The sequence below is a fragment of the Mauremys reevesii genome, linkage group 3, assembly GCF_016161935.1.
Source record: "Mauremys reevesii isolate NIE-2019 linkage group 3, ASM1616193v1, whole genome shotgun sequence".
Taxonomy (NCBI): domain Eukaryota; kingdom Metazoa; phylum Chordata; order Testudines; family Geoemydidae; genus Mauremys; species Mauremys reevesii.
Genome location: NC_052625.1, coordinates 179,730,143 through 179,744,072, shown reverse-complemented (window position 1 = coordinate 179,744,072; position 13,930 = coordinate 179,730,143). Strand labels below are relative to the sequence as shown.

Here is a 13,930-nt window from a genome sequence, read left to right as displayed (position 1 = left end):
TTGAAAATTTAACAAGTAATTTTTTAATGTTAATTAAAAATATAGATACATTAAGACAAGTTTTGCATGAAAGCCCTAATCCAGTAAACTCATATACATGGATGGACTCTGAAGTAACTGGGGCTCTGCATGAGCATATGGACTTGCATCATCAGAGTCTAAAGAATATACCGTATATACTGGATCATAAGCCGGTTTGTTTATAAGCTGACCCCCCCCCCCCCCAAGATGGATAAGTAAAAATGGAAAATTTTTATAACCTGTTCATAAGCCGACCCTATAATTCAGAGCTCAGCACACTTTGGCTTGCGGGCCATCAGGATAAGCGGCTGGTGGTCCGAGATGGTTTGTTTACATCGAGTGTCTGCAGGCACGGAGGTAAACCTAAGTAAACAAAGTGTCCCGACGCGCCAGCTGCTTACCCTGATGGGCCGGGACAGCAACTGGTGGGGTAACTTTTGGGGGCAGAAGCTGGGAGTCAGGGGAGTAACCCCGGTGACCACCCCACACATGACCCCACCCCTAGCCCGGGACCCCCCCACACTCTCCCCATCCCATCCCATCCCTTCCCACCTTATCTGGGGAGGGCCATGGGAGGATGTCTGTGACCTGTCTGGAGCTGCTCTGGCAGGCTGGGCAGTGTGGCCGCAGCCTGCTCCGGTGGGTCAGACCGGGCGGCGCGGCCGCAGCATGTTCCAGCAGGCTGGGCCGGGCGCTGTGGTCACAGCGTGCTCCAGCGCCAGGGTGGCACAGCCACAGCCTGCTCTGGGGAGTGGGGCCGAGTGGCACGGTTGCAGCCTGCCAGCCCCGGAGGGCAGCGTGGCCAGAAGTGGAGAGACTCTGGCCCCGCCTCTTCCCGTCTGGCTCTGCTGGCTGTGCTGCATCTCCTTGCTCTCTCTGTTGTGGGGGAGGGGTTGTGTCCCACCTCTCTCTCTCTCTCTCTCTCTTATCCATCTTGGGGGGGTCAGCTTATACCTGTTCATAAGCTGACCCCAGTTTCTGGTGCTTCCCTTTTTTACTAAAAAATCTGGCTTATGAACAAGTATATACGGTATACCTTTCATAACTATTCTAGTCTGTCAGGCTAAATACACAGTAAAAACTGTACAGGAATCCACATTTGTTAGAGAACCTTCTGTTTTAAAAAGTTTTCCTCAATGTGTTCTCCAAACATAAGGGGCAAGGTTTTCATTTACACTAAGGCTCCTTTTAACCACATTTTGGCAGCGTAAAGGGGCCTTGCCATGAGAATATCTTACATTTGGCATCCATTTTAAGACCCCTGTGTATTACCAGAGCAATGTAAAGTTGCCTTAGAGTATGTCTGTACTGCAGTGTAAAGTCCAGGGTTAGTAGAATTTGAGTTAGCAGACCCAGGGTCTAACTTAGGGCTTGAGTGTCTGTCTATGCAATTGTAACTTGTAGGAATTGTTGAAACCTGGGGCTCCAGCATATATGCTGCATTATGTGGGCCTGAGTGTCTCCCCCCTCCCCCCATCCCAGACTTCCTAGTGCCCTCCCAAAGTGTGGCTGCTGTTCGTGGGACGGTGCGGGAAAACTTGACAATCCACCAAACTTGACTGAGGATAAAGAAAGTGAACCTGTGGAGTTGTGCAATACTTTTGGTAGACTCCCAGAGCACGAGACAAGTGGAGCTGTGCCTACACTGAAAAGCAGTAGGGGTTGAACGCCGGGGTCCTAGCTTGACTCCAGGGCTACTGGGAGCCTGGGCCCGATCACTTGGTTAGCACAATTTATGATGAAGGGGGGTTAGGCTTGAGCCTGAGTTTGAACCCTGGGTGTACATTGCAGTGTAGACAAACCTTACTGTAAATGAGACTCTGACCAACCAAGAACAATTCTGTTCTACCTTAATTTGAAGACCACCATTAGATAATTTTGTGTGTTGCCTGTTGAAGACAAATCTGACTGCATAGTCAAGCTGTAGTAAAAGGCTGTCTTTGTTGTTTAAACTAGTTAGTTATTCAAATCTGATGCACATTTTTTTTGTTTTTGTTTATTTTTTAAATACATTAATACAGTTTTGCCACATGGCTAAGATCTTGCATTCCAAGGTAAATAATCAGTTTGGAAACCCCTAAAAGAGAGGCTTATTTAATATGAAGACTGGAGACACAAGTTATATGGTGTTAACTAGGCAGCTGAGGTGGGAATCACAGGGAGGATATGCTGAGCATTTCAGCACCTGCCATCTAGGCGCCCTGCTGCCAAGTGGAATTCACAACTCTATGTTAGGCACCCAGGCTCCCTATGCAATGCAGGGGGAGTGACTTAGGCGTCTATAGTGGCAGTTAGGAACTGAAGTCTTCCTTTTGAATCCCACCTGTAAAGCCACCACTATATATGCTGTGGAACCCAGAACAAAGTAGTAAATGGATGTTTTACAAGATTACACATTAATCAATACTGACCTAAAATAAGAATCCGAAGATCGACTGACTGATAACTTGATAACCCATATATCCTTGTGTGTTTTTTGTAAAATGTGAAGTGTTAATTTGAAGCATTACAAATTAGTTTTGTGTTCTGCCTTCAGGGCAGTTTAGTGCAGTTTAAACTATATAACTGCATTTGGAAATCCAATTTCTGCTGTTTTGTAAATATATATTTTAATTTTTATTGCAGTAGATAAATAGCACAAAATATTTTTTTGTGCAGTAGGAAGACTTACTGCAATTTCTAGCATCCCCTTTACAATTTGGTAATTCTACTATAAACTCTTTTTTAGGGTCCTATAATGTGGCATTTTATAAACTAGAACTTGGGACTCACTTCTGCTTCCTTTGAAGTCAAAAGCAAAACTCTTGTTAATTTCAGTTGTATGGGATTGGGCTCATAAACTGCATCAAACGGATACTTAACATAGTATTCTCCCCTCCTTAAACTTTGTTCTGTTTATCTCATAGGGCTTGATCATGCGCGGTGCTGAGCACCCTCAACTTCCTTGTGAAATCAGTAGGAGTTTAGAGTGTTCGGCACCTTTTGGGATCGGGTCTGTTGTTTCTATGGCTCAAATGAAGCTGTGGAGCTGACTATGAAACGGACTAGTTAAACAGCATTTAACTGCTCAATTGCTATCAAAAGTACCAAATACAGATTAGCAAGCACATGCTGTGCTTTTGAAATAATATCTGGTGTATCTTAACATTTCATTAACTTCAGTGGAATGTTAATGGGAGGACAACAGTGTGGTATTATCAGGAGAAGTCCGCAGGGATTTCATACATTTTCTTTAAAGTATTTTCATTAAATTCATCTGCAACAACATAGATTAACAGTTGCATTGTATCAGAGCTGTACCACAATGAGGCTCTTGTATTACAGTATCATCCTCTTAATGTTAGTTTAATTGCCCTTTAAAATACAAAGAATATTAAATCTAAAAAAAAATAAATCTAATTTACAGTAACATAATCTTTTTGGGGAGGTTAATTCCACCAGAAATTGTCTCCCTTTTATAATTAACGTTTGAACAAGTTTTAGGCATATTTAAAACTCAGTTGAACATCTCAGAACATTTCAACAATAGAGGACCCATTTTGTCTTGTGTTAACAGTGTTAACAGTGAAAAAGCTGATAGAATTCTTTGCCCAAACACTATAATGTGGACTAGGGAAACTAGGCACTGTGTCTGTTGATTTTTGCATCTTTGCCTGGTGAATCGGAGATGTAATGGCTAGATATTTTTGTCCATATTAGACTGTAGTGGGGAGACTTAGGTGTCCAGCTCTCATTGATTTTCACTGAGAGTTTGGTGCCTAACTTCCCTTTGTGCCTTTGAAAATCTTCTACTTCTTGATGAATATTGCTAGTGATTTTGAAATTTCTATGTTTATAGAAATATAGAACATGAATAAAAAACAAATTTAATGATTTACATAATCATAATGATTTACAATTTGCTAACTTTATTAAAATTGACATCTAAACGGATTAGAAATGTCATTTGTTAATATTGTACAACTGGGAGCTTTCTACTTTGAGTCTAGTTTTCATCACATTGTTTTCATTTCCTTGTGTATCTGCAGTTGCATCAGCTATCCTGTTCTTGACCTTATTGCAAATTTCAATGCATTTTTCTCCATTTGGATTTAGTAGAATTATCTCAATGTCGGTTCACAGGCATATTAGCCACTTAGTCTAGGCAGTCCTCCCACTTAACTAGCACCTCTCTCAGAGCAGAGCCTGATCCCCAGGTGGGGAAGGAGTCTCTGTTCCTCTGGCTGTGGCGTTAGTAATAGGGAACTGGACAGTCAGACCCTCTCAGCTCCCAGAACACTTGCTGACCCATCAACAGAGTGTGTGTTTGTGCCAGGGGACAATTTGTCTCTGAGTAGGGAGAAGCATAGAAACTCTCTGATGGTGCCTAGGGCCCTGTGGAGATGGAAAGGCCAAGGTTGTTTGAGTGGTTGCTGGAAGAGAGGAGAATGTGTTTTAACTAAGGGAGGAAGTAAATGGAGGAAAGGGATTAACAGTTAAAGATGAAAATAAAACTCCTGTAAATTTATTAAAATAGAACATGCTATAAAGCAAAGGGTGGGCAGGAATTCAGTTTCAAAGGGCTTGAGGGGAGAAACAAAAGTGGTAAAACTAAAAAAAAAAAGAATATCTGTATTTAGAGAGACAGTACTGTTTTAAATGTAAATTACTAAAAAAAAGTTTTAAAAAAGATTTGACATGGTAAAGAAACTGTTTCTGTGCTTGTTTCATTTAAATTAATATGGTTAAAAGCAGCATTTTTCTTCTGCATAAAATTTCAAAGCTGTATTAAGTCAATGCTCAGTTGTAAACTTTTGAAAGAACCACCATAATGTTTTGTTCAGTTACCAACATTTCAGAGTTATCAGCAACCTCTGTTCCTGCGGTGTTTGTAACTCTGAGATTCTACTGTATTTAAGATGTCCTTTTGGAGCTCACTGTGTGTCTGAAGTAACCTGTGCTTTAATGGATAAACCTGTAGTTTTTAAATCTCGTTGGACACAACCTGAGGATGTGGTGTCGTAGCAATGGATGAGATCTGTTTTTTAAAAAATTGTCCAAGTGACAAGCAGGAACCTTGTATTTGTTAAAGCAGTGTGACAGCAGGATGTTATGAAGGACTAGTTTTTTGTGGGATTAAAATATACATGAGTTAAGAACTCCACTTATTTCAAAGACTCCTCAGGAGACCGACTTTATTATGCTAAGATCACGCTGACAGAAAATATTTTTCAGCAGTAACAGAGAAAAAAAAATAAATAGAATTGTGTCCAAAACTAGAATATCAGTAACCACAAAACATATGACTAGGAAAAGTCCTTTCTTTTAGCTATGGTAATGAAGCAACATTTAGCAGTAACCGTTTGAATTAGCATGAAAGGCTGGAACACTTGTACTCAGTTGACTGAAATCTAATTTTATTAAAAGCTTTTCATTTAGCTTTGAAGCGGGGGAAAACAGGAGATATAATTGGAGACACTTAAGATCTAAAAGGAGGAAAAAATATCTGACTGGAACATTCTGCTGAATGTTACCCATATTAGTCAAGTGGTTACTGCTGTTCAGACAGCCATAGAGATTTGGTTAATCCGACCTTATTGATTAAGTAGGCAGCTGTTTCTGTTGTCAGAGACAAGTTAATTGTGATCTTCCGAGGAAAGATCTAATCTGGGTAAAATGTATGGTTAACGATGCCAGTGTACATCTCCAGTTGCCATGTTTGATGTGGTTGCTAACTTTGATCACAGATTGACCTTATTCTTATTTCTCGTGACTTTAAAAGATAGTGCTGCAAATTTCTAAACAGCAAAGGATATTTATAAAGCTAGTTATTAGAGCAGATTAAACAAAATGAGGAACCCTGCTAAATTTGACAGACATTTTTCTTGATGAAGGAAATATTGCATTAGGGGCTTTTAAATTTTACTGAATACATTTGAAAGTTATGGTCTGGAATACACTACTTCTATTTTAAGGCAACTATAGTTATTTGAAGAAAAATGCATTTTTAAAAAGGGGAATGACACTTTTCTAATTGGAGCAAAATGATTTGTCACCATAGACTTTGAGAGATCCTTATTGGTGTAACACAGTCTTCACATTAAGAACAAATTACATGTATTGCATTATCAAAGTTGCCTAAAAAATTCTTTTGAACAGCATCCATTGCCGTATCTATTGTGACTTTTTTTTTCCATTTCACGTTTTAGTAATGATGGAACAAAAAAGAAAATGGATTATTAAAAGTTCCACTCTGCTGGAGTTGGTGACCTCCCTTACATCCCAAGCTTCCCACTGAGTCTCCACTTTTCCCCCTGGAGAGAGGACCTTCATGTTGGCCTTTTTCCCACAGAGCTAGCACACCTACTAAAATAATAGGCTCAGCACAGTGGGTGAGACTATGCATCAAGATTGAGAAGGATTGGTATCAGCAGTGGAAAAAGTTAGGGGTGTTAATAATAATAATAATAATTGCTTTTTGGGATGAGGAAGCATGAATTGAAAGTACTTTGATAGTCTAGCAAAACTGAGTTCAAATCTCACACATTTGTATTTAATTTTTTAAAATATTTCCAGTTATCAGCTCACCACAGTGTGTTTTTCCTTGAATGAAAGTATGTGAAATGCACACAGGCATCTTAATTAAATGAACAGGACAAAATGGGATTTAACATAATTGCCCAGTGAGCTAATAAAGTCAAGATCCAGATGAGTGTGAAAGATTTGTTTGTTTTCTAGCATTATTATGTAAGTTCAAAACTGTATCCATCCTGTTTGGCTTTTAATATATAATCAGCCCAATTTGTCACATTTTGAAGCTGTTAAACTAGAAGCCTCTAAATTGTTGACCGACATTAAATTACCTAGATTGTAACAATAGTGCTGTCAAAGAGTATACAGGGTTATTTCTGTTTGTATTGCAAGCAGTAGGTTTGACTGTGCTCTCAAGATGCTGTTTAAGCACATTTGGCTTCAGTGTTGTGTATTTACTTTCACACTGCAGTAGAGCAGCAGGTGTGAGGAGCTGGGGGTGCTTTTATTTTTGAGTGTATGTATAAATTCAGAACTCTTCTTAACATGCTCACAGGTTTTAGGTCCTGCCCCAAGATGGTGCTCATTCTTGGACAGCTTGACAGAAGAACTGGAGGAGAATCCAGAGAGCACAGTTTATGATGATTACAAATTTGTTACCAGAAAAGACCTTGAAAATTTAGGTAAAATTTTAGAGACCTTTTATTTTATTTTTGTGTCTGTTTTTTTGTCCTCTTTTCCTTGTTCAGTTTTAAAGCACTCACATTGCTGCATGTTGCCTGTCTGCAGTTTAGTAATAAAAAGGCTGTTAAAAAGTTACTCTAAGTAGTTCTTCCCAACTCTTGCCACTGTTTCTAACATGCCAGTCCTGATTGCCCTACTTGGTGGTAATCTTTGTCAATTCAATGAGAACCTTTGCCCACAGCTTGTCTCCTGAGGATAGGGTGACCAGATGTCCTGATTTTATAGGGACAGTCCCAGTATTCAGGGCTTTTTCTTATATAGGCACCTATTACCCCCACCCCCTGTCCCGATTTTTCACAGTTGCTATCTGGTCACCCTACCTGAGGAGAAGGTTGATATACAGTGATTCAGTGTGTATAAAAAAGTGCTTTGAGGTTCTTTTAGCCCAGCGTTTCTCAAATGGCCTCATGCAGCCACCAGGGGGTTTCCTTGCAGCCAGGAAGAGCAGTGATGGGCGGGAGAGGCAAAGCATTGGCCCTTCCCCCCTCCTTCCCTGTTCCTCCTGGATGCGTAGCCCTGCCCAGCCCCTGGAGACAGGTGGGGCACAATGCTGCAGGAGCACAGTGAACTCTCTACTGGAAGGGGGGTGGGAGTGGGGCAGTGAGACTCAGGCTTCAGCCCTGGGGTGGTTGGGAGGCAGGTTCCAGCAGCGGGACTTAGGGATCCTAGCTGCGCAGACCAGGGCTCCAGCTGTGGTGCTTCAGGTGCCAATACCTGTCTCCAGCTGCAGGGTTTCAGGCGCTGACCCCCAGCTCTGGCCACACAGCCCCAGCCTTCAGCCATGGGGCTTCAGTTCAGGCTCCAACCCCTGGCCATGCAGCAGCAGGCTCCAATCCCCATCTGGCCATGCGACACCAGCCCAAGGCCCCAGTCCCGGCAGCAGCTGCTGGCCCTGGGCACCAATCCCCGCCTACGTGCTCCAACCCCCAGTCCTGGCCGCTGACCCTGGGTGCCGACCTGTTGCTCCAGCTGCGCTTCAGAGGGTGCCAGTCTGGGCACCAATCCCCGGCCCTGGGTGTGTGACAATCCCTGTCCCAGGTGTGTGGCAGTGGGTGCTGGCTTCAGCCTTGTGGCGGCGGGCATTGACCCCCAGATCCGACCACGCGGCCTCTGGCTCTGGCACTGGGATCCAAACCCTTGCCTCTGCCATGCAACTCCTGCTCTGGCCTCAATCATTGACCTCCAGCTGCACAACAGCAGGTGCCAATCCCCGGCTTCAGCTGCGGGGCTCACCACACACCCTCCTCTCTCTTCCAAGCCCCCTCCCCATCACCCCTGGACCCCACTGCCTTCCTGGTCCTGTATCCACCCCTCCATCACCCCAAGCCCCCGCTGCCTTCCCCGGCCCACATCCATTCCACCATGTCCCCCACTGCCTCCGTCTCCCACCCCACCCCTCAATCCAGGGCTTAATTTGTCCTGGGACTTGCTGAGAAAAGTGATATTAACAAACATGCAAGTATCACTTTTCACAGCCTTCTAGATAGCTACTAAGTGTCCTGTGAAAAGTGATTGATATTAACAAACTTACAAATATCACTTTTCACTGTAATATTTTTATTATTGTGTGCAAAAAATCCCTACATAAATAAATTAAAATGACGTGTACATGCTATTTATTTGTTTTTCCTAAAGTTAATCAAGTATTTTTGGCCACTTTGAGGCCACCAAAAAATTTGTTGCGAGAACCCCTTAGCCACACAATGAGAAACAGAGGAAAGGAAGAGAAGTTGTTTCTACTTTCAAATATTTATGAGATGCTCAGATTCTGTGGTGCTGAAGCCATAGTAAATAAATGATAAAGGAATCTACTTGCAAATGGTATCATCAGTAAAAAGAATATTTTGGACTTTTATACAATGAAATTCATATAGATGTCAATGGAAACTTATTTTTAAGGGCTTTTTTATGGTATACAAGACCCATAAAGCTTTATCTTCATAACATCACTGAGAGATAGGGAGGTATTATCCCCACTTTTTTTTGTTACAGATGGGGAACTGAGGCACAAACTATTGTCTGGTCTACACTTGAAACTTAGGTTGACATAGCTACAATGCTCAGGGTTGTGAAAATGCTCAGCACCACTCGCCAGGCCTGAGTCCTGTAGCTATGCCAACCTAATCCCTGGAGTACACACAGGGTGACAGAAGAATGCTTCCATTGACATACCTGCTATTGCTAGGGAAGCCCTTCCATCGCTGTAGTCTCTGTCTACGCTACAGAGTTACAGTCTCATAGTCACGGTGCCATAGCTATGCTGCTATAGCGCTTGTAGTATAGACATGGTCTTAGCAACTTGACCAGCATAATACAAGAAGTTTGTGAAAGGCCCAGAAATAGAATCCGGTCTCTCAGGCTGTCTCTACACTGGAGAGCTGTACCCATGCAGCTGCACCACTGTCAGATCTCCCACGAAGCTGCTCTGTGCTGATGGAGAGAGCTCTCCTGTCGACATCATTAAACCACCCCCAATGAGCAGCGATAGCTATGTCGGTGGGAGAGAGCTCTCCTGTCAACGTTGCACTGTGCACGCTTCCACTTATGCTGGCAAAATGTATGTCACTGAGGGTGGTTGGTTTTTTTTTCACACACCCCTGAGCACCATAAGTTTTGCCAACATAAGTGGTAGTGTAGACATGGCCTAAGACGTAGTCCAGTGTCTTAACCAAAAGACCATTCTTCTGTGAACTTGGAGAGGGTTCAGAATGTCCCTTTTGAGCGGTTTTGGATTTTCATTAACCTGTAGAAGCTAAATCAAACTCACCTAGGATTGACAAACCAGGTTTATTGGGGCATCTTACACCTAAAACTTACAAGTATTACTGTTTTGTGCTATTAGATGTCAATTGATATAGCATCTTTTAGGGCTATAAATCTATATAAGCTCTAGTCCTTTCTATGAAAGGTTGTCTACTAGTAGCAATCAAGTTTATAAAGTTTAGTCCCATGTTTTACAACGATAGCATTGTTTTTTGAACTCAGTAACTTTTTCTCCTGAAGATGATGCCTGTGTCTTGTTTTTAAAAACATTAAATTAGTTTGGGAGATAAGAGAGAAACTCAGTGTAAATCTCTTATTTGTGGAATTGTCTTTTAGCCAAGATTTATTAATTTCTGGAACTATTGGATCTGTAGATAATGTTTGCTTTAAAGAAAAGTTCTCCTTTTTCTCAACTATACAGAGTTGCCTGAAGATATACACAATCTTCTCCCATTTGGAGATTTTCATTCTTTATTTAGGTTAGGGCCTAGGGTGACAGTTTTATGAACTGCTACGGTGCTGTATTTATATCTTTCAACATACCTGTTCTTCAAAGGTAGTGACCCAAGGCAAAAACTCTTAATTAAAACATCAGTATGCCACACCAAAACCTGTAATTCAAATGTGTATATCAAACACATACATACCTTCAGAAAGCTCTCTCCTCACAAATAATATTTCTTGGTAAACTATCCATAGATTGTGGGCTAATGGGCATCTTTTAAAAAGTGTGCAGTAAACATTTACTACAGCAAAAAGAAAAGACTGTTTTTGTTGTGGGGTTGCTCAAATTCTTTGCGAGCTTAACAATGGTTTGTGGTGCTACAGTCTCGATAGGATGGACATAAATATGGGTGAGTTTGATACTTTCAAATCACTGCCATAGTTTTCCTTTAGTCAAGTATTCAGTCAGCTTAACTGGGAGAATTTCCTATATCTTACTCTCCTTTGAAGTCCCCTGATAACATTATGCTTTTTTTTTTTATTCCACTCCATCTCCCTCCTCCCCCTCCAGGCCTTGCCCATCTCATTGGATCACCACTGCTCAGAGCATATATGCATGGCTTTTTCATGGACATACGACTGTATCATAAGGTAAATAAGGTTAATTCATTAAGGCTGATCCTTATTTTGGTACATTTTTGCCATTATGTATACTGTATATTTACTTAATTATATATTTACTTTATATTTCCTTTCTTTAATGCCTTCTGTTTTGTTTAAAAGGTGAAAATGATGGTCAATCCATTTGCCTATGAGGAATATAGAAAAGAGAAAATTAGACAGAAGATAGAAGAAACACGTGCACAAAGAGTTCAGCTAAAGGTAGAATCCTATTTATGATGATTAAACTTTTAGAGAAAATTGTTCTTATGGAATAATGTAAAATAACTACACCACAGAGCTGTAACTGAATTGGGAGTTTATGGTGTTTCGCCTCATACGTGAGTTCGTTGATGTTGCCAAAGCCCTGAAATCAAATTACAGCCTCAACCTATATACCTCTTTTATATGGAACTGTGGCATTCACATGTATATGGAACCCAATTTGATGAAAAGAAACTGAGATGAAGCAGTCGAAGAAAAAGGACACTTTAGTCTTGTTATGCTTCAAAACTTCCACAGACTACTCAAGGCATAAAGCTTGCACTTTTTTCTACTTCTACATGTAAAACTGGAGGTTTACCAGATGAGTCAGATCCTTAAAATGCAGTTATGATCTGAAAAGTGACTGTTGAAAATGGTATCATGGGCTTCCATGTTTGTTTATCAAGGCTTTCCAGATCAAATCTGCTCAGCATATCTGTCCTGATATCTTATCCCTGCCAAGGCCAAAGATGCTTCAGCATCTCAGTACAACCCGACTAATTCCTTTGGACTGGTAATCAGAAAGAATATACAGCTTCTGCATCTTTCTAGGTGCTGTGGTAACACTGGTTTTGCCTTGTGGTTATGGCAGATGAATGACCTCTTCTGAAACCATGATATGGCTTTGCAGTCAACAACTAGAATGTTGAAGCATGGTATGCCATTTGCTAGAAGACTCAGTACTGCTTTGGGGACCTTGACTTTTCTTCTTAACTTGACAGGGAATAGTCCCATGACTGTTTCTATGCTTAGGTCTTAGGAAGCTATTAGTTAGGTGAACCATTTTTTATAATAATGCCTGTAATTGTACTGGATGGGTAAACCCAGTTTTTCATTAATTTGGGTTGAACTTTGTGATTACAGCGAGGGGGAAAAAAGTAGAGATGGTAGAGATTATTTTTATCCTTGGAACTAAATTCATGACTGTAAAACGTGTAGCGTAGCCAAAATTTCTTGGGCATGAAAAAATATATTGATGAGTTCTACATTTCCTTTTCTTCGTTAGAAACTTCCAAAGGTTAATAAAGAGTTGGCACTCAAGCTGATTGAAGAGGAAGAGGAACAGCAGCCTACTAGAAAAAAGAAACAAAAGGTAAGACTTTATTTAGGAGGTGTCCAAAACTCTACAGAAGCACCAGGATAAAAAATTGTTCTGTGTTCATTACTATAAATGGTTAGGCAGGTTAGTGTTCCTTTGCTTTTTGGATAAGGCTTTTGCGTGTGATCATACACTGCATCTTCTAATTAGGTGGCTTTACAGTGGAATTCATCAGTAGTAGGGAATCAGGAATACAGTGCAATAACATCTGGCCAATTGTATATCAAACTTGTAATGGCGAAGCACTTGCTGTGGAGATGAGGTGGTAGGAAGAGTCCAAAAACTCGCTAACTGTTTGATCAGTAAAGTATTCAAAAACTAAACCTTTTTTTTAATTTATATATATATATATATATATAAATGGTAGTGCCTACAATGTGCCTAGGCTTTGTCCATATTGTAGGAAGTGACAGTTCTTGCCCCAAAGAGCCAACAGTATACATTTTTTAGTTTGCTCTTACTTCCACTTCATAAAGTAGTCAAAACTGTTCACTCTGATGCAGCAGTAACTCTTGTACAATTGATACTGAAAATGCCATATCTGTTTTAGATAAGGCAGGTCTAAACAAATGTTTAGTATCTGGCGGGAGAGAAAAATAGCATATTGCAAATCAGTGGCAGTGTAACACCTTTTGAAGGCTCTTTCCGACATGGGCCATATAAAATCTGCCCTGACACCCTCCTGGTATGCAGCAGAGACTCCCTTTACTTTATATAGATGAGAAGGGTGACTGAGCTATACCATCCTACAACAGAAGAGCATTGGAATTCATATAGTTAGCAGAGCACTGGAGTATTGGAATTCATATAGTTAGCAGAGCAGACATAAGGTTCATGTGGTGTCTGGTCTAGCGAGAATTTCCGTCTCGCAAGTGGGATTTAAAAGGGGGCTGGATAAATTCATGGTGGCTAAGTCCATAAATGGCTATTAGCCAGGATGGGTAAGAATGGTGTCCCTAGCCTCTGTTCGTCAGAGGATGGAGATGGATGGCAGGAGAGAGATCACTTGATCATTGCCTGTTAGGTTCACTCCCTCAGGGGCACCTGGCATTGGCCACTGTCGGTAGACAGATACTGGGCTAGATGGACCTTTGGTCTGACCCGGTACGGCCTTTCTTATGTTCTTATGGGATGGTAGGAAGAGATAAAGGGGTGAAGGGGTAAGTGATTGTGGTGGAGTCTTCACTGCAAACTTTCTGAACCTCTATCAAAAGTCTCAGCTTTCACTTTCTTAGTATATTTGTTCGGAGATGTATATTATACACTGTGCATTAAAGTAATAATAAAATACCATATAAAATATAGGTTCTGAATATTTCCCTGAAACAGTATTAAGGATTTTACCAAGGACAGGTGGTTTATTTTTTGTTTGTTCTGCTGTTTATTTTTAGATTAGATCATTAGCCAGACATTTGTAGATACTAA

General features: G+C 41.0%; 1 protein-coding gene and 1 long non-coding RNA gene across 3 annotated transcripts in view; one reads left to right on the top strand and one right to left on the bottom strand.

Moving 5' to 3' along the window:
- Positions 1–13,930, bottom strand: part of LOC120401797 — a 57,452-nt gene that overhangs the window by 6,068 nt on the left and 37,454 nt on the right. The window lies entirely within an intron of this gene.
- NOL10 (nucleolar protein 10) overlaps positions 1–13,930 on the top strand; it is a 70,201-nt gene that overhangs the window by 43,830 nt on the left and 12,441 nt on the right. For both annotated transcript variants that reach the window (XM_039532035.1, XM_039532037.1), the window contains exons 14-17: positions 7,088–7,214; positions 11,054–11,133; positions 11,266–11,364; positions 12,413–12,499. In XM_039532035.1, coding sequence (XP_039387969.1) covers positions 7,088–7,214; positions 11,054–11,133; positions 11,266–11,364; positions 12,413–12,499 — 393 coding nt within the window. The remainder of the gene's footprint in view (positions 1–7,087; positions 7,215–11,053; positions 11,134–11,265; positions 11,365–12,412; positions 12,500–13,930) is intronic.